General features: G+C 41.0%; 1 protein-coding gene across 5 annotated transcripts; it reads right to left on the bottom strand.

Annotated features, from left to right (window-relative positions):
* Window positions 9311–25602, bottom strand: LOC109840400 (probable protein phosphatase 2C 59). 5 transcript variants are annotated; one of them, XM_020409037.1, is made up of 10 exons: window positions 25457–25602; window positions 25114–25361; window positions 16923–17050; window positions 16389–16487; window positions 16127–16285; window positions 11902–11988; window positions 11766–11810; window positions 11649–11695; window positions 10698–10772; window positions 9311–10000 (listed from the first exon to the last, which is right to left on the bottom strand). In XM_020409037.1, the coding sequence occupies exons 2-10, from the start codon at window positions 25191–25193 to the stop codon at window positions 9833–9835; spliced, it is 888 nt and encodes a 295-aa protein (XP_020264626.1). In that variant the 5' UTR covers window positions 25194–25361; window positions 25457–25602; the 3' UTR covers window positions 9311–9832. The 5 variants fall into 5 exon arrangements, with proteins under 5 accessions (XP_020264626.1, XP_020264622.1, XP_020264625.1 ...); XM_020409033.1 differs by lacking the exon at window positions 11649–11695 and having other exon boundaries at window positions 11719–11810; XM_020409036.1 differs by lacking the exon at window positions 11649–11695 and having other exon boundaries at window positions 11719–11810; window positions 25114–25341; window positions 25445–25564.

Raw genomic sequence — 25815 nt, 5'->3', positions numbered from 1 at the left:
TTGACGATCGGAGTAACCTATCGTGTGTTGGCACGACTTCTCAGGTATAACATTATCGTCATCAGACGATAATGTTTCCTTCTGAGGGGGAATTGCTTTCTTCGGGCTTTCAAAAGTCACGCGCCTCGAAACATGCCTTTTTGGGCGTGAGTTCTCGGCGGGCTCCTGGACTTCAATGCGCAAGTTCGGCGACCCCCAGCATGCTGCGTCGTCCGGGGCTTTCTCATGGAGCCCAAACGATCTTGGACAGGAGCTTTGCCTCTCTCGTCGGGAATCGGACCGAGGCGCTCCAAGACTGGCTTTTTTCTTTGGGGTTTTTTGCTTCGGCCTCCACACTTGGCGGGTTGATGGCGGCTTCTTGGCCACTCTTCCTTTCTTCAATTCCTCGGCCTTCTGCACGAGGATTCTTGCTTGTGCAAGTAATGCGCGGCGTTTGTGAATCCGGGCCTCCACACTTGGCGGGTTGATGGCGGCTTCTTGGCCACTCTTCCTTTCTTCAATTCCTCGGCCTTCTGCACGAGGATTCTTGCTTGTGCAAGTAATGCGCGGCGTTTGTGAATCCGCTCTTCGAGTGTCGAACGGTTCCGCTTGACCCGGATCCATTCGTTCGTTGGTGGCTTGGAGGAACCGCCATTCTTCAGTTGTTGAGGCTGTTTGCCTCTCCTATTCGTCAGATCCGCGTTGTAGCGGACTCCGTCCGTAGACTCCATCGCCTTAGCGAGTTATCGCGCAAGGCGCTGACGTCGCCTCTGGCGGGCTCTCTTTGAGAGAGTCACAACGCCCTTAACAGTAGAGGCGTCAGCTGGAATAGGTTTGACCTCGTTGGAGGTCGGTGGAACTTCACCTGACGCAACTTTGGCGTCAGCTGGGGTGAGAGCGTCGTTGGTATTCTGGACTTCTTCAAACCAACGAGCCTTTCTCCTGGAGGAGAACTTCTTGGACTTGCGGGGGGAGGTAGATCCAGACGAGGATGAAAGGTACTCCTCGAACTTGGCCTGGTCGAATTCATACTCGACCTCCTCCTCGACCCGGGATCTGGAATCCGCGCTGCAGCAGCGCGACGTACGATCTCGGCGCGAGCATCGGTCGGCTCCACCTGTGTGGTCGCCAGATTGTTCGCGGTGAAAATTGCCTTCATTGAATTCATTGTTATCTTGAATAACTGATTTTTTTGGTTACAAAAGATCCGGTCTTTCTTAGATCCGGTTACAACGAAATCAAAGAAAATAAAAAAGATTACAACTTTCTCCTTTAGAACAGAATCGCAGCATCCTGTTTTGCGGTCCTCGCTTGTGTGGGTTCTTTGCCGACGCCAGGGTTTAATCCGTGGACGGCACCGGCGGCGATCTAGAATCCGGTCGGATCTACACGATTCGACGGGTCTTAATTTCGGCGAGGAAATAATAGGCCGGGCCCCGGCGACAATCAGCCCGCAGGTTAGTCACGAAGGAAATAATCGCCCCTTAGTTTGCTCCCGGGATCAAAGGCCAAGCTCTTGATCCGGAGGTGTGGTCTCGTGTAGGATCACCAGTCTGCCAGATCTGAGCGTGTGTACCTCTCGCTCGAAACTCGCTCGCCTTTTGTGACGTAAGACGCTGCGCTGAGAATCAGAGTCTGAAATGCTTCAAGGCTCTCAGTCTTCAAAAATCTCCAAGCGTCGCATCTTCAATTCAGGCAGAGTTTTTCGCTCTGCCCAAAGTTCTAACCTTTTCAAATGAAAAGGGGAGCCTATTTATAGGGCTCTACTGAACTGTGGCGCCGGCGCACGAGATCTGGGTCGGCCACGCCATTGGGTGGCAGGCATGGCGCGCGAGGCCACCCATGGGTGGGCTCGGCTCTGGCCGGAGCCACCCATGGTGTGGCTTCGGTCTTGCAGAGCCACGCCACGGTGGCTTTCGAGCTTTGGCGCAAGCCACCCTATGGGTGGCTCGCCTGGTCCGAGCGCACCCATAGGTGGCCAATCGCCCACCGAGCCACCCGCTATGGGTGGCCCATGGGTGGCTCGGCTTTGGGCCGAGCCCACCTGTAGGCGTTGGGTTTTATCGTTTTTTTTTTCTCCGTGTTATGCCATTTTTCGGTTGACTTAGACTCTGATTTGGCAGTAAATATCGAATCCTGTTTTGGAGTAAAGTCCACTGCTTGAGTTCGAGTCCGAAACTGATCTTGATTCGATCGTGATTCTCGAGTCTGCCCTGTTTGAATGACTCGTTGACTTACCCCGAACCAGTTGGCTTGATTACGCCGCGGAATGGATGTATTCGCGATTGCTTGGCGTGCGATTCGTCAACCTCATTCGCGCTCGTATGGTTTCGTCGGTTTGTGCCGAGCTATGCTAAGGGACTATAAGCAATTTATACCTACAACTGGCGAGCGCCGGAATGATGCTCGGCGGTCGACCACCAAATGTCCAGAGAGCATTTTTGGCTCTTGTGGTCGACCGCTACAGTAGCCGTGGTCGACCGCCAATGTTACCGTTGCACAGTAACGATAACTTGCTGATTTTTATTTTTTAGTGGGTTTTTGGGGGTTTTCTTAGGTTATTTCTTCTACCCTATATATACCTCATTACATTTATTATTCCCAACTAGATAAGAGAGTTTCTAAATAAGTTTTTAAGTATGGTTTAAGTTTGTTTAAGTGTTTGTTTATAAAATTGGTTTTGTCAAGATTGTTTCACAAGAAGATGAGATCAACTTAAGTTTGAGCTTTCAATTTCACATCTCCACCTCTCTTGTCTTAGAGAAGTTTTTCTTAAACTCAATCTCTAGAAATTTATTGTTTTGATTATAATTTCCATAAGCTAGATTTTAATTGAGTTTAAACTTGTTTTGAATATATCTCTTTGTTCACACACAACCATTGAGCTTATTGTATTTGCATACATAGTATAATTTGGGGTTGTGGGATTGTGACATTAAGAGTGAGATTTCATAGAGTTCTCATCTATTGTAGAGAACAAATTTTGTTATTATATCTTTATTGTGAGATACACTTTGTAATACACTTGTACATCTAGAAGAGTGTATGGTGAGAGACGGGGTTATCCCAAGAGGAGTGGCATTGGTAGTAAAGTCTAGAGGTAGGTCGTAATTCCGAGCACTTGAGGGAGACACGGGCTAGAGACCAACACTTAGAGGGTGTAAAGTGGGATCGCAAGAGTGTGAGATTGTAAAGTTTTCGATGAACTAGAAAACCGAGTGTAAGGTGTAAAAGTTATTCGGGCGAGTGTAGAAAACCTGGTTGTGATAGTGGAGATCTCCTCGATGTGAGGAGCAAAGACGTAGGTCAAGGGTTGACCGAACTCCGTGATCATATCGTGTGTTTGAGTTTGCTTTTGTATTCTTTTATTTGTGCACATATCTTATATCGTCATTCTTGCATAGTTTATTTATCCCACTATATTGTTTACTCTTGTGTTTATATCCTGGCATATATCTCATAGTGCATCTCATTGCTAGGATATGTTAGGATATTGCCTTTGTTTACATTGCTCATTCTTGCTTATAACACATTGTTTATCTATCTTGCAAGAATAATTTGTTAATAAGTTTTAATCGACATTAAATCAGATTAGATTAGCATAAACCCTATTCCCCCCAGGGTGCTTTCACTAAGATCTCGTCTCGTCCGCTGAAATATCGTTTCATCTACTCTGATGTCGTCTCGTCCGCTGAGATGACTTGGTTTGTATTGAGTTGAGATGTCGGACAAGTTGAGATGTCGGATATTGTTGAGACGTCGGATATTGGACGAGTTGAGATGTCGTCTCGTCCAATTACTTGTCCAATTACTTGATCTTCTGTATCAGTATAGTGAAAGTTGGATGAGTGGTGGACATTTTCCTTACTCATAGTAGCACATTGGCGCATGCGATGCACGTGCAAATTATTCAGTTACATGATTAGTCTTCTATTTTTCATATAATAGTTTGATGATGATTTAATTTATGCAATTTTATTATGGAGCTTTACCTATAAAAATGCATCTTAAATTGCTTAAATTGTTACTTAGCAATTAAATTTACCATTAACACAATTTTACTAAGTAGATTCCTAGAAGTGATTAAAATAAAAAGAAAATTGTGGATATTGTAATTTACTTATGTGTGTATTATCATTTCATTATTTAGAATGTTTTAGAAAAAAGAAAGGAAAAAAGAAAAGAAAATAAATGTTTCTCTTCAAAAATTATAATCTTAATTATGTGAGTTCAAATCATATTCTCCTGTCAAAATTTAGAATCTTCTAGAAATAAGAATGAATATAAAGAAAAGGGAAAAATATGACTCTTGAAAAATTACTATTTTACCTCCATATTACAATAGGACGGAGCAAAATGTTTGCGACTCATCCAACTTTACTTTCATCAATATGTTCATTATATAGTAAAATAGAAAGCCGACACATGCGAATGCACATGATATGAAAACATTTTATTTTTATTTTTTTAAGAATGCATATTTTATTGTTGGAGGAAATAGTGAGGGTCAATCGATTTTCTGAGAGATTTTATCTTTATTACTTAAACTTGAAATCCTCCAATAATTATCTCTTTCTTATTATTTTCTTTGTATATTAGTGCAAATAAATGGTAGTAGAGATATATGCTTAGAACTTTGTGTGTGTGTGTCTATATATTCACTATACACGCCGTATATACTGAAATATCAGTATATAGTATAGGCCGTAGACTATACTACGTACGGATATATATATTACTACTACGTAAATATAGGGGAAGGTTCTAATAAAAACGCTAGAGAAACTAAAACCATATCCTAACCGCTCCAATCTATCTAATCCATGGCCTAGATTTCGATGCGCAGAATGTGGTAAAGTATAGACATACATATTAAGTACACTCGCAATAATGCTGAAAAGGGTAAACCATATGAAACAATTTATTGGATTAATGGTGACTGATTACAATTGGAACACATGATACAAATTTAATACAACTCTCTCTGTTAATACTCTCTCTTAACATTATACGACAATTTCCTACGTCACCCGTTGCTCGCTCACTCTCTTCTCCTGATTCCGCAAAAGCTTGAACCCAGCCCCTCTCCTCTCTCCTCTCTCTCCAGCACAACACCCAGCTCGCAGCAACACCACAAGCCAAATAAACTCCTCACACAGCTCCTCCAAACTCCAGCTCCCCCTCGAGCTCCCTCCGCGAAACCGAAGCCGGCTCTGACGAACGCGAAGCCGCGAGTGAATCAGATTCACGTAAATGAGATACCAAGATTCAGTGAACTGAAACTCGTGTATCGAACAATAGGCAGAATCTGCAAAATAGAAAAAACAAAAAAGAATAGAAACTTATGGATTCACATAAAAACCATCCTAACCAATCCAAGCTTTCGCTGTAGGGTGAATCTGATTCACTGCAGTGATCTCGATTCACGTGCAGTGAATCTACGATTCACTGCAGTGAACTGATTCTTCTTCATGAGCTGAATCTCGATCACAGCTGTGAATCGGCGATTCACGGTGAAGAATCTGGATTTCACTCAGTGAATCTGGCGCGAATGTCACAGCTGTGAATCCGAGATTCCACGGATGTGAAATCGAGGAATTCATGATAGTGAATGCGAGATTCGCACGTGATGTGAATCGAGATTCACTGATGTGATCCAGATTCACTGCTGTCGATCGAGATGTGCGGAGGTCGTCGAGGAGGTTGGAGCGCGGTAGCTGGACGTGGAGGGCGGCTGCTCGTTCGGAGCTGACGTGTGGGAGAGGGATAGGCGAAGGTCGGCAGCGGGAATTTGTTCGAGATGGCGGAGCTCCGGAGGTGGTGATGGCCATGAGGACGGCCGATGGGTGGCGCTGGAGGGTGGCGACGAAGAAGAGGAGGCGGCTTGGGGAGTTTAGTTCGGTCGCAGCCAATGGGTGGGATGAGCTCAGGCGAGGGCGGTGGGAGGAAGCGGACGGCCGAGCTGGAGGCGCACAGGTCGAGCTCATGGGGTAGGCGTACGCCCGTCGGCGCCTTGATAGGCAGTTGATGGGTGCGGTTGGTGATCGGTCTATATAAGAAGAGATGGAGAGAGAGAAAGAATGGGGAGTGGTGTAGAGAGAGGTGTACTTCTTTGGGGACTCACAGTCACATTCAAGTTACCTCTCTTTGGAAGTCGTGATAATTTACGCATGATTACCCCTTATGGCAGGCATTAATAGTCTTATACGTATCCAGGCCAAATTTGAATCGAATCTCAATCCAACGGAGTGGATAGAGTTTTTTAGTTTTTGATAGTGAGGGTTTTGCATTTGAACCTCCCTATATACCATCCCTATGTATATATATGATAGCTACGCGCCGTCTCATAAACATCCTACCTTCAGTCGGTAAGTGACTAGTATACCTGACGCTTGACATACTTAACTCATATCTATACTACTAGTACCTAGACAGAGCCGGTATAGTACTATATATAGCCTCATACACATACGATATAACCTTACTACGTACTATACCCCTCTATAGCCTAGCCGCTACCTTACCCGTAGTATATATCGACCGGGTACCTCACTATATACAACTACACCCATATAATACGAACCAAGTACGGTGCATATAAAGCAATCGTAGAACTGCGGTACCGAGCACAAATTTTGTGTTTGATAGTGAAGTGGTTCATTCTCATCCACTCATTCAAATGGGGGATGAGAATAAACCACCTCACTACGAATCACAACAACTTGTGTTTGGTACCAAATTCCTCAATATTGCTCATATGTATGTATGTATGTATGTATGTATGTGTGTGTGTACACACACATATACACATACATATATGTGTGTGTGCGTGCGCGCGTATGTGTATGTGTGTGTATGTGTATATGTATGTATGTGTATATATAAGCAATTTTCCCTAAATTAATCATCATTAAAACTATTCTATGAAAATGTAAGATTGATTATATAATTAAATAATTTTGCACATGCATGGCAGGCAACAATGTGCTAGTGTGCCATAAATTAGATATCATAAATTGTTGTTTATATTTTATAAAACTAACAAAAATTTTCAAATAAAGTTCTATCATAAAATTTACTTTGTCAGACTAGTGCTCCTGCGATGCATGTATGACACGAAACGTGGGCGACACTGTTTTTAAAAAACCTCTGTCTAGTCTGCTTTGGTGTACACCTAGGCTTAATTACGTGGTACTTAGGATGCCTAACTAACGCCTAGCATCTAGGCGGTATCTAAGTTGTCCACCTAGATTTTAAGAATGTTTAGGCGAGCATTGTTTGTTTACGTGGACTGTACTATTTAGGCATTGATCATAATTTTGTGTTGCAGCCTCCACATCCTCCAAACACCTTTAACCTCTAAATATGAACACCTCCACTGTCTCCTCCAACCTTTAGCAAAACCTCCTCGACCACCCCTTAAATGAATAAAGAAATCCGCCTAGACATCACTCCGACACCTAAGCCTTCTATAACATTGATATTTACTATCAATTATTATAATTAAAAAATAAAAAAGAAAACCTCTAGGCTCTAGGCATTGAGTCCAACGCCTAGGCCTCTTAGCGCTTTCTACAACATTGTTAGTTATTATTTTAGCCATTTAGTATTTAACTATACATGGTTTATTGTGGATTTAAGATTGCTATTTTCTTACAAATTTATATGAATTTAATACATATTTTTATCAATTACTATAATTTAATAATTTTAAAATAGTCAAACGCCTAGGCGCTAGGCGCTGGCTGAAACGCCTGGTCCTCCTAGCGCCTTCTGTAACATTGGTGGGCAGATGTTTTAAACAAAACAAATAGACATTATTTTGAATGAATTTTCGTTGATTTGTTTATAGATTTTTTCTAAGTGTGAAGACATTGATTTTTCTTCAAGTGTGAGGTATTTTGTTGATTGTTTTAAATGTGAAGGAATTTACAATTGATCTTTCAGATATAAGAGCATTTTCAGAATTGTAAGAAGGTGGCCCACAATGATCAAGAGAGGGGGGTTTTCTTAATATATAGTATAAATAATTACATAGATTTTTGTTATTAACATAAACTACCATACATTTTTCTCATATTTCTCTCCTGACTTTGTAAAGATAGTTGTCTACAAAGTGTGTAATAGTTCAACGTAATCCTGTAATCTTTAGATAACTCATAAAAAAAATTAGATGTATATATGTTAACATAAGCAAATGATCACTTGAAGTTAAGTGATATTAGTCATATATTAGTCACCTAACACGAGAGAAAACTCTTCATCCTATTGCGTCCTATAGCTTATACTCATTAAATAATAGATTATACCTAATTTGTCCTACTATATACATCTTGTAATGATATCGATCTGGTCCAAGTCTTACAACCACTGTCTTGGGCTCCAAGGCAACACAAACTGGTCAAGGAAGAATCAAAGAATAGCAGCAGCCTTCCACCTTCTCAACTGCTCCTTGCTCTATATATAAAGAGTAGTATGAGCACTCTAAGAAGATTGTACTTAGAGAGCTATTAATCTCAAAGCTCTTAATCTCCTCAATTTTATTTTCTAACATCTTCATTTGTTGAACTACTAACTATTAGCTAGCTAGTTTGTGTATTGCAATATTGGAGATATATGGTTTGATCTGTGAGTAATGTGTACATATATAGATCAGGAGAAGGCGGTGATGATTTTGTGATTCGCTCGCCGGTCGTAATGGCAACTCCTTTGCCTTGCCGATTGAATCTACACAAATTATGTCTGAGCCTTCTCCTATATCTTCTTCATCATTTTCCTCTCTCTCTCTCTTTTCACTAGTTTTGTCTCTAGTTTTCATCCTGAGCAGTTTATTTTTTTTAATTTTAATTTTTCGTTATCTTTTTTTGCGTTTTGTATTTTTTTTTTTTCGTTTTCTAATGCATAGGTTGATGCTCCCGATACTGACGTTAATAGCAAGAGAAATTCCAAAGCACGTAATAGCACATTACTGTAGGCATATTTATGTGAAAGAACAGGTTTTTTTCCTCCCCCTTTTTTTTCAATTCTCTCTACAGTTATTCCCGCTTTTAAAATTTTCCTCCATTTACTCCCATTTTTTACTGAGTTTTTTCTTATGTGAAGTCTATATCTAATTCCAAAATAGTAATAATAAACAGAGATTAATTGAGCATTATATGTCTTGAGAGAATTCTCTTATATGCAATATATTGCATATTGCTAAATTTCGTATATACAACGGCGTGGCAAAATTTATCATATGCTGGAGCCAATCCAATATCACCATTTGAACTAAAACCATTTGCCAAACATGGAACAAATGTTAATTAAGCACAATTTACATCACTAAGAATAACTAACCATCCCTATAGGAATAGGGTAATTTGCATTACAGATAGAAGAGTTAAAATTCTCAAACTGACCCAATCTCCGCCCCACCTACACACAAAAACCACCACCCAGAAAAAATAAAAGGAAAAAAAGACTTGGTCATATATCACCTCTTTCTAGGGGTCGTCCTGTAATGCTTATTGACATGCAGATCACTATTCCTATATCGTTGATAAATTTCCAGCATTAGCACTTAAACATTGAAGTAAACAATATAACACCTGCTCTCACTCTTCACAAGATAATTATATATACCACCATCTTTCAGCTCCACATGCCTAAGTCTGCAACCAAGAAACACTGTTTTCCTAACCATTCCCCTATAGCCCACCACCACCGTCGACGCAAGGGAGGCCTAAAGTTCTGTAGGCTTCCTAGAGAGCATACATAGGGAGTTCGTTGTTTTTCTACCACATATATGTATTTATATTAATTACACTAGGTACAATCAAAGATACAACAACAATATTAGGGAGAAATTTTACTAATCTTGCAGCTGCTCTTGCTGGGGAGAATTGCCATTCTTGCCAACCAAGAATCTAACGACGACACAAGTGATATTATCTGCACTTCCTCTCTGATAAGCCTCCTCCATTAGTCTTCTAGCTGCTTCTTCTGGATCTTCAATGGCTTTTACCATGGCTACAGCCTCCTGAAATGTGGGAAGGAATTAGAACAGTTGCAAAGTAATTTACAGAGAAACTAACAAAAAGAGGAACTTGAACAGTGGTACAATGTTAGGGGAGAAACCACAGGCCTTTCAAGGTTGTGAATTCCAATACTTAGGGCCTATTTGGTAAGAGTTGCAATTGAAGGTTCAACACGTCAAACATAAGGGGAAAAACTTAGTTACCTGCATTGCAGGAGATGCTTTTGTTTGGTTTGAGAGAAATCTCTATTCCAGGATGCTTTTGTTTGGTTTGAGAGAAATCTCTATGCCGGGTTGTTTGTTTGCAAAGAAATGGGATGAGAAATAAAATATATTGACTTTGATAATCATCTAATGATTACTTCTGGCCAAGTAAACAAAATAATGTAATATTCAGTAGCTTTTCTGAATCCATGTTTGATAGTTCTATCTGAAAGAGGAAATCCAATAATAAGTGCCCTCCCTTTCCTACAGTTTGCTGACCTTCTATGTTAGCTTTTATGTTTACGAGATGCTTGTTAATGCTCAATTACTGACATGGATATCTGGTTCTAATAAAAGAGAATGCCATCTACAATAGTTATCTTTAGTTACTAATCTGCATGTGATTAGATGCCTTCAGGAACTACAGAAGGCAATGTGCTCCATAACAATGAATAAAATGCCAATCTGCGAAAATGATCCAAGATGAAGCATATACCTCATTTGTAACAACGTCCCACAGGCCATCACTTGCAAGAATGAGAAACTCCTGCGAGCCATCAATGATCTCCTCCTGTAGTACAAGATGAATAGGAATAAGAAAAATACTAGCGCCTAAAGAAATTAATTTCCATATTAAGCTTGATAGTAGAATACACAAATTTTGTCACGTTAGTCCAAAGCCTAAGCATGGAATATATGCCTTTATTCTTCCAAATCAAATACCCTATGTAGCTGTAATAAGAAACAACGAATTGATTATATTATCAATATTCAACAAACACAAGCCGTATAAAATAGTTTAAATTAGGAGTAAACTTTGGGGTCCAAGAAACAAGGAAAGTCACTCCATACAAGAAGAATTAGATAAAAGTAAAGCACCATAATAAATCAACCACCTTAAAGTAACATAGGTAGCTTAGATTACAAATGCTTCATAAACAGCTGGCGACACCAGAAAAAAAAAATCCTTGCTAAATTTGAAGTATTACATGAAACCTGTGATTCATGATTAATAAATTGGTTCCTAAATAATAATCCAGAGAAGGAAGGAAGGCAATCAGGGCATGCACACATATTTGATATTCCCTTTAGCGGATAGCTGCATATTCACCCTGTAGTGGTCAAGTAAAATATCAATGGTTTTGCTTATTGGCTTCATAAGCTTAAATTGCTATTGGTAGATATACAAAATTCTGAGGGATTTCCCTTATTTTCTATAATTTCCTTGGAAGGAATTTTGCACCAAAATAGCAGAAAATCATACAGATTAGCAGGCAAGTAGACCAAATAATGTGAAAGTTAGATGCTCTTGATACGAGCATGCATTCTGGTGAGAAGAGACCAAAGGAAAGAATGAATTATCATGTCACAATTATCAAAGATAAGAGCCGAACCTGAATTTCTGGATCAGCAACAACGTCACAATTATCAAAGATAAGAGCCGAACCTGAATTTCTGGATCAGCAACAACATACTGCTTTAATAATCTATCACCAAATGCACGATAAGAGCCGAACCTGAATTTCTGGATCAGCAACAACATACTGCTTTAATAATCTATCACCAAATGCACGAGAAACAGCAAGAACACCACCAACACGCCATGTTCCTGCCAAACTCAAACAGTCAGTAACAAAAATTAAGAATAAAAAAATCTAGACATGAACGGAAAAAATCATGCAGAAAGGGACATTAATTACCTGCCCACATCACAAAACCCCCAGCATCCTCAATTCTTTGGCGCTCATCAGTTTGATCAGGCTTGTGATCTCTCGAAACAGCAATAGCTGCAAAGACATGAGACTATTTCTCAGATAAGACCCCAGAAACTAACACACACAGTCTATCTTCTTGGACCTATTTTTGAAAAAAAAAATGATAGTGAAGCAAAGAATGGCTAATCGACAGAAGGCTGCTAAAAACACACTTATTTTTTGTTGATACACTTGGACAATGATAAAACAGCTGTTCTTTGCATCTACTCATGAAATTCCTTATGTAGGCTGGTTGATCATTTATTTCTATTTTCCTTCTCTCTGTATTTACTTAGAATCATATAATCTTTTAATCCAAACGTAAATGCAATAAGAAGTTTGCTCCCTGGCTAGATAAGCTTTAACTGCCTAACAAAAACAGAAGTAGGTGTGCTAAGTATCAAAGACTTGCTTATATAAAGCAACGTTGTTAAGGTTTAGGGTTTACGATGTTGGTCAGGACAACTATGAACAGCTCTCTCCTCTCTCTAGATGCAAGTAATTATGGGTTAAACTACCTGCCAACTCATCTAGATGAGCTTTAACTGCTTAAAAAGCAAACTTACATTCACTAACAATCGACAACTTGTTCAGAAAATTCTTAAATATTGAGATAGGGGTGTGGACCCATGCTACGAACTCATCTGGTATGCCAAGAGTAATCCTTGGCATATAAGCAACCATGACCAACAGTGTAAATGACGGAGCAACAGGAATACAGGAAAAAAGCACACGAGGACACTATACACAAATGCAGATGGGGAAAATCCTAAAAATATATACATCGAGAATATGGCAATATAAATTAAAAAAAGTGTTGCGTCTGTGTGCGCGCCCGGTTGTGCGTGTATCTGTTGTTCATTATATGCAGCATGAATCAGCAAGACTATAATAGTTAAAAATCACAATCTTTTCAAATATGTGAACAAGCATACTTTATCAAGACTTTTTTGGTAAGAACCTTAAGGATGCATCTAGTATCAAGTAAAATTATGAAAACTGAACTGATTATTCCATCCATTCAGCTGTAAACTTTAGTCCTAGATACATCTCTACTATTATGTCAATATATTTAGAACACATTTATTTTCAGATGCTTGAAAGTGAATATAGCAATGCATATCCATCCAGTATCTATGCACCTATGTATGAGATACATATCCAATAAGGGTATGTTTCCTTCGTCAAAGTAAGTATCCATGTAATATACACCGCAGATAGTATTTCCGTGCATAATTGTTTTGACTCATTTCCTTCTTTTTGATATATGTTTCTATAAGATGGGAAAGAGAGTGATTATCAAGATGAAAAGATTCACCGGGAGGAGTTGGACTCCTGCAAATGCAGTGAACAGCTGTGAACTATTGTTCTATGCATTAGGAAAGTGAGAAGATGGTAGTCGAGTGCAAAAGTTGAAAGATTTTTGAGGAAATACGACAGAAGTAACAGATAAGCAAGTGACAACAGAATCTTAGTAATATAATGAGCAAAAGGGAAGAAAGTAAAATACCAAATATAACTTCTCATATTTTTTGTGAAAAAATAACAAAAAATGTCTCTCTCCTCAAAATAACAACATTTTGATGTTAATCCATATAGTACAGGCATCCTACTGGTATCTCATATTGACGATATACACAGAAAGATGCATGTTTTGAATTCCTAGTTGAGCGGTCTCTAATGCAACACATTCAGAAAGTAAATAAATATATATATTTCACTTAGTCGATGCACCATATTTAGGGATATGCATAAGAAACTTTCAAAAATGTGTTGTATAGTACAAAGTTAAGGTCCATATTAGCAACATCACATCCTTTGATGAATTCACACCAGTACAATCTTCTGTGATTCATATCATGTCATTAATTTATACATCTACTTTCTATCCATTTCCTATGAATTTAGATACATTATTACCGCTCTGTTCGCATTCCTAGTTAAATGCCGAATCTAAGATATTTTGCTGTCGAGTGGGGGCCGCACCCGATTGCGTGTGGCGTGTCTTTTTTTTTTCGCGTGAGACAGCCACGTGAACGTGGGGGCCACAAGCGGGAGCAAAGAGTTGGAGGCAAAGCTTGAAGGCCCACACGATTCACCTCCTGCTATAAATTTTCACGTAATGCTTCCTAGGGTTTTGTGCAAGGGCAAAAACACAGGGATTTTCGGCTGCGTAGGGGAAAGAAGGCAGAGACTCTTTCAACTGTGTTGAGGAGAATTTAAGCACTCTTTGGAGCCGACGCTGAGTGGGTTTGTGCATCTCTTTGAGAGAGAAATTGTGAGAGATTTGAGAGTTTGTTTAAGGGTTTCTATTTGTGAGATCTTGTGTGATTATAAACCCTATTTGTATTCTCTCTCTAATAGTAGATCTCCCCCCTCCTTGCCCTGTGGATGTAGGCAATTTGTCGAACCACGTAAAATAGTTTGTCTTGCTGTGATTTATAATAGCTTGTTAGGTTCCCTCGACAGGTCAGTCCTAGAACTGATGAGAGGAAGAGCTGATATCCCACTTTGTTGAGATATTTTGCTTTTGGTTCTTTTTCTTTGGTGAAACGGAAATTCTTGTTGTGATCTAATTCTCTTGTTGTGCTGCCGAGGTGCTGCCGAAATTTCCGCTACGCACAACAGCTACACCTTTAAAATCTAGCATTTCCTGTGACATAACCTCTGTTTAGGCGGGTCAATAGTAGCTCAACAAGTTTGAGAAATGCACTTATTCAGACACCAGTAAAACATAAAAACATGAATTTGTCATCAAGATAAGTACAGCCAGAATGACATGTGAAGTTCTAGGTAGTTTGCGTGTTTTAATTTAGAAACTTACACCAAATGTTCCGAAAAAATAATGAAGTTACTCATCATATGCAACAAATAAAGAAAAATTTTCCAGCAACAAACACCTTGCTGCATGTGTCCAAGTACACATGCAGAGGTCTGGCAGATTATCCAGATGTACAGAATTCCTGTTGCCTTATCCCTAAAGAAAATGTTGCTTGTTCCAAACTGCACCTGTTTAAATCGAGATGTGTGCATGATTATCATTTAAGCATGTGTCAGGCCAATCAAATGAAAACTGTATATAACTACAGGAACTGATTGAGACATTGATTCACGATCCAGTCAGTCTAAACATAGTTCACGAAAAGAAGTAAACAACCAATAAAATTAAAGAAGATAACAAGCTTATATGATCTAGGATATAATTTATCAATGAAAAATCGTTAAATTTCCTGAAGAAGGTAAGATGTGTCCAAAATCATAAAAACGGAAATAGTCAAAACAGAAATAGTCAGAAGACACGCTATATACAATCATTATGAAGATCTAAAACCCGACAAATATAAGTAACATAAGAAACTATTGAAGTTCAACCTAACCACAATCCGATTTAGAAAACTAAGGTTATCCAGTATCGAGGGTGAACAGTTTTCATATCAAAGTAGTACAGGCATCTCTGCTAAATCTTCGCAAGTATCTAGGCGGTGAAGTTTCTGAACCAATATATCTTTTCTAGAGGGATGTTTACTAAATCTGCAGATTCTGCACTATATAACTTTTTGACTTGTACAGTTCCTTGTTCCATATGCAAGTGCTATCATCTGAGGCAAAGGGAAGTAAAGTAGACATACATTCTTGCAACCAACAAATGTAGAATAATGGAAGGAGAGGAACACAAGGAAATGAAGTAAAACATACACCAATTGGGATATATCACTGGCATCTTTCATAAAGGCAAAATTTCAGAGAGGTCCCCCATGTATTGTCCAAATATCATCAAGGTAACAAGGTCCTTCATATTTGGAACTGGGAAGTCATCAATAGTAGTCCCCACGTTATCTCTGTCATCAGCGTCGGTCCATTACAAAAAGAATTAGTAAAATTGCAAGATTGTCTGCCACCTCACTGACATGACAGGAAGAAGTAACGGAAGTTTGAGAAAAGAACCTAGGCTGATGACAGAGATGACAGTAGGACAATACATGGGGGACCTCCACTTAAATTTTGCCCCTCTTAAACATTGATAAAAGTTTTAAAAAACAATTTGTTTGGGTATTAAGTATCTAATATGCTTGAAGTGAGTATATTTAAGCTTAGAATAGACTTTTATCCAGGAGTCGTTTTAACATATCCAGGAAGCATGAACTGATAGATGTCATATATCAAGCCTCACCATTCCCTCCCCTGCAGATAACAGCCCTAGAATCTCCAACATTGGCAACTAGCAGTCGATCACCAACAAGAATAGCAGTTGAAGCAGTTGAGCCAGCATCTCTGTTCTGATTATTTTCCGATTTAAGGAACTCTGAGTCTGTATGTTTATACGCGTCACCTGCAGAATCAAATTAAAGGTTTAAATACAACAAAGTAACAAGGAATAATAAATCAGAGATAAGCAGAATAATTTTTTCTAAAGGGTCAAAATAGAGATTTACCTATTGCAGACTTGGTATCACTTATGAACTTTGGATGACTGATCAAATTGCTGAAGAGGTTTTGTTTAACATACTCTGCTGCTCGAGCCCCTCCATGACCTACACATGCAACCGAAAAATGGAACAAGTGAAATATTTGAATAAAGAGAATTATACATATACATAACATGTACGTATACCTATACATATACAGATATATGTATACATATATATAGATATATACATACACACACACACATATTTATATACACATACATATACATAAATGTATATAGAAGATGACAATATAGAAGATAAAGATTATGCTAAAAAAAATAGTCAACATTGACATGCGTTGAAGATGACAATAACACAAGCTAATATGAACAAAAATAAATAAATAATTTGTTCATGGATTATATGCAAATAAGCCTCAGAAGATGTGATCACATTGTTTTGCAAGAAAAGGAAAACCTAAGATTTCCATGTCTTACATGTTGTCTGCAAATAAAAATGCATTCAAGCACCTGGACTTGAAACAGAACAAAATCTCACCATCGAACACTCCAAACAGACCAACAATTTCTCCATCAACCCCATCAATTCTGGCTTCATAAAAGTCCTCCATAGAAGATCTTTTCCCAGGAGAGCTTGCATATCCGTAACTGAACTTTCTATTTTGACTGTTCAAAAGTAAACAAAATGCAACATTACTAAAAAAAATACCGAGCACCAGACATACAACATCTTTTAGAAGTTTGGACAACCTGGTCATAATTTCAACAGAAGAAGCATGATGCCAAAACCTACAAATCATGCACTCTGTGTCATATTAAAGTTACTGTAACTACATATTCAATGATCATCCACAAGGCCATCCGTAAATTCCAAGGAAGCACCTTATTCATGATTTAATTACAGTACAGAGTAAAGGATTATTTTGAGGTTCTTCAGCAGCAAGGACATTCTTTTGTTTCTCCTTTCCCCTCGTAACCAGTTACCACTAAATGATATACACATTAAATGGTAGCATAATCACATTGCCTAACCAACAGCATTCTAAGGCACTGTAACCCTACCTGGCTATAACCCACATATAATACATTCAGACAACATATTTAACACGCTAATAACCATCAACAAGTTCGGAAACTGTTGCAGTAGGAATGCTCTCTAAATCTAGTGGAACCTTAGCTAACATCAAGTTATTGCCCCTACAAAGTAATGCCGGCACAAAAAAAATAAAAAAAACCTGATTTCGTCGAAAAGATAAAGCAAACACATGACCAACTGATCAAATGAAGCGACTCAAACCAAGTAACTTCGATCGATCGACTGTCAAGCACCACCTATAATTTCTCTGTAGGCTGTCTAAAAATCACAATAGATAGCTTATCCCCTATCAACCACCAATGATGGAAGTTACAATCTGACGACTTCCAGAAGGCTGTAATCTGAAGACTTTCGCGTAGATCGCTGAAGGTTATAATCTGACGACCTTCACGACAACCGATGAGAGCTCTACTTCAACAGCCTTCACAATCAACATCGGGAGTTACAATCTGACGACTCTCATATTCTCAAGGAGCCAAGACGAAGATTATAAGACAATGATCTTTGCAACGCTATTACTTGGTGATAATCTCTGCAAGGCAAGACGCGGAGGTCCTCCCCGTGTTTCAACATCAAAACGCCAAGGTCGAACCCGCGTTACAACATCAAAACGCCAGGGTCGAACCCCGCGTTACAACATCAAAACGCCAAGGCCGAACCCCGCGTTACAACATCAAAACGCCAGGGTCGAACCCCGCGTTACAACATCAAAACGCCAAGGCCGAACCCCGCGTTACAACATCAAAACGCCAGGGTCGAACCCGCGTTACAACAAGCCAAAACGCGAGTGACCCTCGCGTTCATTGGTGTTCAGCCAACACCCAACCTCGCGTCTCAATCCTAAGACGTGAGGTTAGGGTCCTGAACGCCAACGTGGGCGTTTGACTCATTCAACATGAGTTGAACGGTTCTAAAACCGTTTCCCACGATTTGGGGGCGGTTACACCCCATTATGGAGAGAATTAAGGGGGCGGTTACACCCATTAATTCCCTATAAATATGGGTAAACTCAACTGAGTTCAGGGTTCGATTTTTATTGGCTTGAATCGACCATTGAAGGTTTTGCTTGGAGCTGAGAATTGACAGCAAGAGGGGAAATCATTGGGCAAACTTCGGAGGAGATCAGCATCATCCTTCAACGAAGATTATCTTCAAATTCAGCAATAGAGAGCCTCTGTCCTTGGCTTATAACCGACTTTCGGTTCAAATCAACTCTTTTTCAAGAGTTAAAACTCGTTCAGAGTTATCAACTCATCAAGAGTTTCAAACTTGCCACGCAAGTTCTCCACAACGTCAAATCGTGAGGAGAAGACATCGTTCCAGTGAATCAAGACGTGCGGATCGTCAACGGAGAGCAAACTCGACGCAAGCAATCGAAGGAGGCATTCCATCGCCACCGTGAAGAACCCAGTTTTAAACAAAGGAAAGAATCAAATCCGTTCTCTCCTCTTTTGTAATCAAGTTGTAATCAGAATCAAAGGAATACAAATTAATTTTCTTTATTCTCTTCTTTGCAATTTTCACTACATACAAAAGATGGCGACTCTGCTGGGGACAAACTTCTCTGATGAAGAAGTGGTGGCGCAATCCGATGTTCATCTCACTGGAACGATCGTCGAAACTCTCGTGGTAGAGTTTGATCAAGCCAAGTTCGAGGAGGTCCTCTCTTTTGGATCCCTTAGCCCCAAGGCTATGCGCAAGATCCACAAAGTCTCCAAGGAGACTAAAGCTCCAATTGTTGCTCCTATGCCGAAGGAAGCCTTCTCCTTCAACCAAGAATGCTCGAACAGCCCCTCCTCCGAAGGAGTGGGCTCAGCTTCGGCCAAACTCGTCCACCGAGTTGAAGGCTCTGCGTTCATGCCAAAGCGACGTTTCTCGGGTCACGAAAGGCCCATAACAGCGACCAACTCTGTCGACGACATCACTGCAGAGACCTTAACACAGGCCAACAAGAACGCCGCTCGACGAAGAAGAAGATCTCGACGACAAGTACAACTTCGAGAAAATCGATCCTCCAACCAACGCGAACTTCACGTTCGAGAGCCTAAACGCGACCCTGAGCTCCGCGTCTATGAGCCCGAACAGGAGCTTCGCAAGAACTAGACTGAACGCGACCCTCAATGGCGCGTTTTACAGCCAAAACGCGAACCTCGAGCTTTCGTTGAACGCGAACTGCAACTTCGCGTTTCCCAGTCAAAATACGACCCTCGCGTCGACAATGAAGAACGCGACCCTCATGTCGCCAAACCAAAACGTGACCTTCGCGTTGCAAGTGCCAGACGCGACCCTCACGTTTCAAGTGCCGAACGCGACCTTCGCGTTGCAAGTGCCAGACGCGACCCTCACGTTTCAAGTGCCGAACGCGATCTTCGCGTTTCAAATGCCAAACGCGACCCTCGCGTCCCAAGTTCCAAATCCAATACCGCGCCTGGTGTATATCATGGAGCTTCGGGGCGCTGCCCCGAACAGGGGCGGATATAAGAAGTTTATGGATTCAAGGCATCTCAACCAGATCCATATTCACCAAGAGCCAGTCCTGTCCAATCATGGACTGGGGGTTCCAGTTCAAACCTCACAATCAGTGAGTAATTCTCCTCGAGTCTTTATAGCAGATTCGAGAGAGTTCACATCGAGAGAAAGATCGATGCAACAAGTCATTCGTTCATTTCAATGTGAACGACTGATTCCTACGGTCCTCTCGGGACGCCAATGCTGCTCATATGCGGCCCAACTGCTGGTGTTCAACCAATTTACGAACGTTGCTTTACCCAACCAACGACGGCGTTCACATAAGAAGAATACTTCTGAGGATGAATACCTTAGAGTCACTTCTAACATGATCGGCAGAGGGAGATCATCAGTTCCTAGTTCCGATGAGTCAGAGAACGATCAGTCTCCTGGCTTGAAAGACTTCCTGAATAAGTCTGATGGAGTTTATCAACATACTCGGACGCGAACAGGAGCCATTCCCCCTGTCAACTATCGGAGTTTATCCAGGGGAACCAATTCCAATGATGAACACTCAGCCATTGCAGAGTCCCAGTCATCAAGCTCTTTTGTTGAACATGAGAGCTACGCTTATATGACGGGAAACCATGAAGATCTCGCGAAGAGACTTGATGAGCAGGAGGCCATGCTCAAATCTCAGCAAGAGGCCATCAATGAACTCCTGGCCCTGTTGACTCAACTCGTCGCAGACAAGGCCAAATCTCAGAAGACAGATTCGCCACTCAGGCAAGAATCTTCCCGAAGGGAAAGAACGTCTTCGTCCCGACCTCACACAAGCAAAGGGAAGGGAAAAATGGTTGATGACACGGCTTCTGACCAAGAAGCCCACAACCTGGAATCTTCCTCTGATGAAGGAAGAGAGACGGAGTATGAGCAAAATCCTCAGTCGGCTAAAATCGAGGAATTGGAAGCCCGCCTCAATGTCATTGCTAACAGAAGCGAGCTCCAAGATGAGGGAGTTGTCAGGCCCTACCCTGCCGAATGGGACGCAGCCCCTTATCCTCCAAAATTTGAAGTCCCGACGCTACAAACTTTTGACAGCACGGGATCACCGAATCAACATATCTATCATTTCAAGTCACAGACTGGGAATGTAATATCAAACGATGCCATACTGGCTCGATTGTTCATTGGCACCCTTAAGGGAGTTGCCTTTGAATGGTTCAGGAAACTACCTGCCGGATGTATCCAAAGGTGGGCAGATTTAGAGAGACTCTTCCTGTCAAGATTTTTTGAAGAGGATACAGAAGTCTCCATCCATACCCTTCTCACCACTAAGCAGAAAAAGAGGGAATCCGTCAAAGCCTTAGTTAAAAGGTTCCGAACCATGGCTCTCCGGTGTTCGTCAGGTATGACACAGTCTACCTTAGTAGAGACCTGTCGACACAACCTGCAGACCAACATCCTAGCTCGAATAGGGGTTGCAGAATGTCGTTCTTGGAGACAACTGATCTCTCAAGGCGAACAGGCTCAGAAGATTATTGCCAGGATCAAAGCTGAAGAACAAAGTGGGCAAGATCAGCCCGAGCAATCGGACCAAGCCCAATCTTCTCCTGAGCAATCGGACCAAGCTCATTCTTCCCAGTCAGAACCAGAAGATACTACGACCACTGAAGCTAATCCTCTTCAGTAGGATGCCGGGTCTCCAATAACTATCACGTTAACAACTACCTCTGATAGTCAAGCTCGTTAGATTGTGGCCCACTAGGCGACGTGCCATGTGTGCCATGTCTACCCTTTTTCCCCAGCACTTAATCAAGACTGGGGGTTGATTTATTTGTAGTTCATTGGATTCTGAGTAATAAATTTTCTGAGTTGTTATGTTTAATAGAATACCTCTGTCAACCACAAAATCTACCAAAACTATCACGCCCATCAACTTGTCAATCCGCTTTAATAGGATGGCAGGTCCACAAAACTATTACGTTAATATTTACCTCTGATAGTCCCTCAACTTGTCAATCCTCTTCTCAATAGGATGTCAGGTCCATAAATTTATCACGTTAACAGTTACCTCTGATAGTACATCAATCTGCTAATCCGCTTCAATAGGATGGCAAGTCCACAACTATCACGTTAACAATTACCTCTGATAGTACATCAATCTGCTAATCCTCTTCAATAGGATGATAAGTCCACAAAGTTACTCCAATCGCAACATCCTCATGTCACGTTAACATCAAACCTCTGACAAATCCACTTATCAATCCTCTTCAATAGGATGATAAGTCCCCAAAGTTGCTCCAATCGCAACATCCTCATGTCACGTTAACATCAAACCTCTGACAAATCCACTTATCAATCCTCTTCAATAGGATGATAAGTCCACAAAGTTGCTCCAATCGCAACATCATCCTGTCACGTTAACACTTATCGACTCTCTTCAATAGAGCGATAGGTCCATAAAATACTGTTAGGTTAACATCACACCTCTAACAGTCAAACCCTCCCCAATGAACTTGTTAATCCTCTTTCAACAAGAATAGCAAGTTTTTATTATAAAATCCCCAGTGGATTAAAGATTTTCTGGAATTATCCTAGTGATAATAAAGAAAATTTCTGAATTTCACTCTAAGTGAAAACTCATGCCAAGTTAATATTACACCTCTGGCACTTCTAATTTTCTTTCAGTGTTTCGAATAACACAGGAAGAAACAGTGACAAAGTCTACGTATTCAATATCGTAGCCAGTGATTATCATTAAATTGATAATCTCTGAATCCATACATTGCATGTATGGGGAATTTTATCCCGAATCCTAAGTATGGATAAGTCAACGCCTAACACGCGTTGCCGGTTAGTCTTTCACCGTAAAAAATGACAAAAGTCTACGTATTCAACATCGTAGCGCCAAAATCCATGCCTCACATGCATGGGGAATTTTATCCCGAATCCTAAGTAGGGATAAGTCTACGCCTAACACGCGTCGCCGGTTAGTCTTTTACCGTAAAAAGGACAAAAGTCTACGTATTCAACATCGTACCGGGTCGTTATTAATAACACCAAAATCCATGTCTTACACGCATGGGGAACCTTATCTCAAATCCTAAGTAGGGATAAGCCTACGCCTAACACGCGTCGCCGGTTAGTCTTTTTCCGTAAAAAATGACAAAGTCTATGTATTCAAAATCATAGCATCAAGTCTAAGAGGGTTCATTCTCTTAGCACAACGTTACATGTGGAACGGACTTAGACAATCCATATGCTAGCCCGACTCAAACGGTAGTCGGTAAAGGCTTATCAAATCCGTTGATGGCTGAGGGTTTGCCAAAAATCCTATGCATGTTTAAAGGCCCATCAGCTTAATGGACGTGAGCCGAGACTTGAAACAGATAAGCTAAAGACAAGTTTCAAAAAACTTAGTCAAAAATGCACGGAAGCCACTTCCATGTCTTAAGTCAAAACGTTGAGGTCAGACCCGCGATGCAAAAACCGAACGCCGAGGTCACACCCGTGTTCCAAATTCAAAATGCAGGGTCCACCCCCACAGTCCAAAAGCAGGATTATGGCGCATACCTTCACACAGGTCAAATTCAAAACGCCGAAGTCAGCCTCGCGTCTCAAATTCAAAACGCAAGGGTTCACCCCCGCATTCCAGAAGCAGGATTATGGCGCATACCTTCACACAGGTCCTACGTAGAAAATCCCTTCAACCATGATGCCTTCAAAGCAAGTGCAGAGAACGACTCCTTTACGATAAGGAATCAACAGCTCTAAGATCAGAGTTAAGATCCAAAGTATTCCGAAAATTCGTCTCAGTCAACCGCGAACTTTCGAAAACTTTGAAGGGGGTTCTGTAGGTTGTCTAAAAATCACAATAGATAGCTTATCCCCCATCAACCACCAATGATGGAAGTTACAATCTGACGACTTCCAGAAGGCTGTAATCTGAAGACTTTCGCGTAGATCGCTGAAGGTTATAATCTGACGACCTTCACGACAACCGATGAGAGCTCTACTTCAACAGCCTTCACAATCAACATCGGGAGTTACAATCTGACGACTCTCATATTCTCAAGGAGCCAAGACGAAGATTATAAGACAATGATCTTTGCAACGCTATTACTTGGTGATAATCTCTGCAAGGCAAGACGCGGAGGTCCTCCCCGTGTTTCAACATCAAAACACCAAGGTCGAACCCGCGTTACAACATCAAAACGTCAGGGTCGAACCCCGCGTTACAACATCAAAACGCCAAGGCCGAACCCCGCGTTACAACATCAAAACGCTAGGGTCGAACCCCGCGTTACAACATCAAAACGCCAAGGCCGAACCCCGCGTTACAACATCAAAACGCCAGTCCTGAACGCCAACGTGGGCATTGTTTGACTCATTCAACATGAGCTGAACGGTTCTAAAACCGTTTCCCACGATTTGGGGGCGGTTACACCCCATTATGGAGAGAATTAAGGGGGCGGTTACACCTCTTAATTTCCTATAAATATGGGTAAACTCAACTGAGTTCAGGGTTCGATTTTTATTGGCTTGAATCGACCATTGAAGGTTTTGCTTGGAGCTGAGAATTGGCAGCAAGAGGGGAAATCATTGGGCAAACTTTGGAGGAGATCAGCATCATCCTTCAACGAAGATTATCTTCAAATTCAGCAACAGAGAGCCTCTGTCCTTGGCTTATAACCGACTTTCGGTTCAAATCAACTCTTTTTCAAGAGTTAAAACTCGTTCAGAGTTATCAACTCATCAAGAGTTTCAAACTTGCCACGCAAGTTCTCCACAACGTCAAATCGTGAGGAGAAGACATCGTTCCAGTGAATCAAGACGTGCGGATCGTCAACGGAGAGCAAACTCGACGCAAGCATTCGAGGGAGGCACTCCATCGCCACCGTGAAGAACCCAGTTTTAAACAAAGGGGAAAACCAAATTCGTTTTCCTCTCTTTTGTAATCAAGTTGTAACCGAGATCAAAGGAATCAAAGTCAAATTTTCTTTATTCTCTTCATTGCAATTTTCCCTATATACAAAAGATGGCGACTCTGCTGGGGACTAGCTTTTCCGTACCCAATATATATACTCGTAATAACTTAAATCATTCTCAGATAATTAACTTCTGGACGAATTTACGACATCGTAACCATGAAAACCGCTAAAACTAAGAAATTTCACGATACCTGAGACCCCCACCGCTAACCGGAGAATCATCCGCTTGGCTTCCGCTCGTATTCGACAGAACGGAGTTCAAATAACCCATCTTCAAAATCTTACTTCACTTCTAATCCTTAATTTCAAAATTACCCAAACTCGGACAACAAAATCAAATAAAACCGATCGATTTATCCAGGACTGCACTCGATAAACCTCCCCAGTCTCCTCATTATCTCCGATCCGAAACCAAAAAGCTGCAGAGAGAAAAAAACAGCTGCACGGAGAAAAAAAAAACAATTTCGCATCCGATTGATAATCGATCAGTTAAACTAAGCAAAAAATTCGAGAGAACCAAACCCTAATTCTCACAATTTGCGATAGAGAGAAGGGGAGAACGAAGAACAGCGCCGGTGTTTCTGGTTGTGTGCGGCCGCAAGAGAGAAAGAAAGAAGAAAGAAGGGAGGAAAATAAAGAAAAGAAAAAAAAACTTTAAAAAAAATACGAAAAACAGTTTCTCAGAATGAGCTCCAGAGAACCCACCGTTACAATTGCGCCACGTATCGTGGGACCCGGCGCGTAATTTTCATTTTTATTGAAGCAGAAAAGGGATCGTGGCGCGAGTTGGGGGCCCTCGCGGCGGTGGGGGGAGTGAGTGGAGAAAGTCAAAGTAATAAATGCAACCACAGGTCGACGCGCGTACTTCGCCCGGGGTATGCGCACTAGTTTTT

This window comes from Asparagus officinalis, chromosome 5, assembly GCF_001876935.1.
Source record: "Asparagus officinalis chromosome 5, Aspof.V1, whole genome shotgun sequence".
In the NCBI taxonomy this organism is placed as follows: domain Eukaryota; kingdom Viridiplantae; phylum Streptophyta; class Magnoliopsida; order Asparagales; family Asparagaceae; genus Asparagus; species Asparagus officinalis.
Note: the sequence above shows the minus strand (reverse complement) of the source record. Positions and strands in the feature narration are given on the sequence as shown.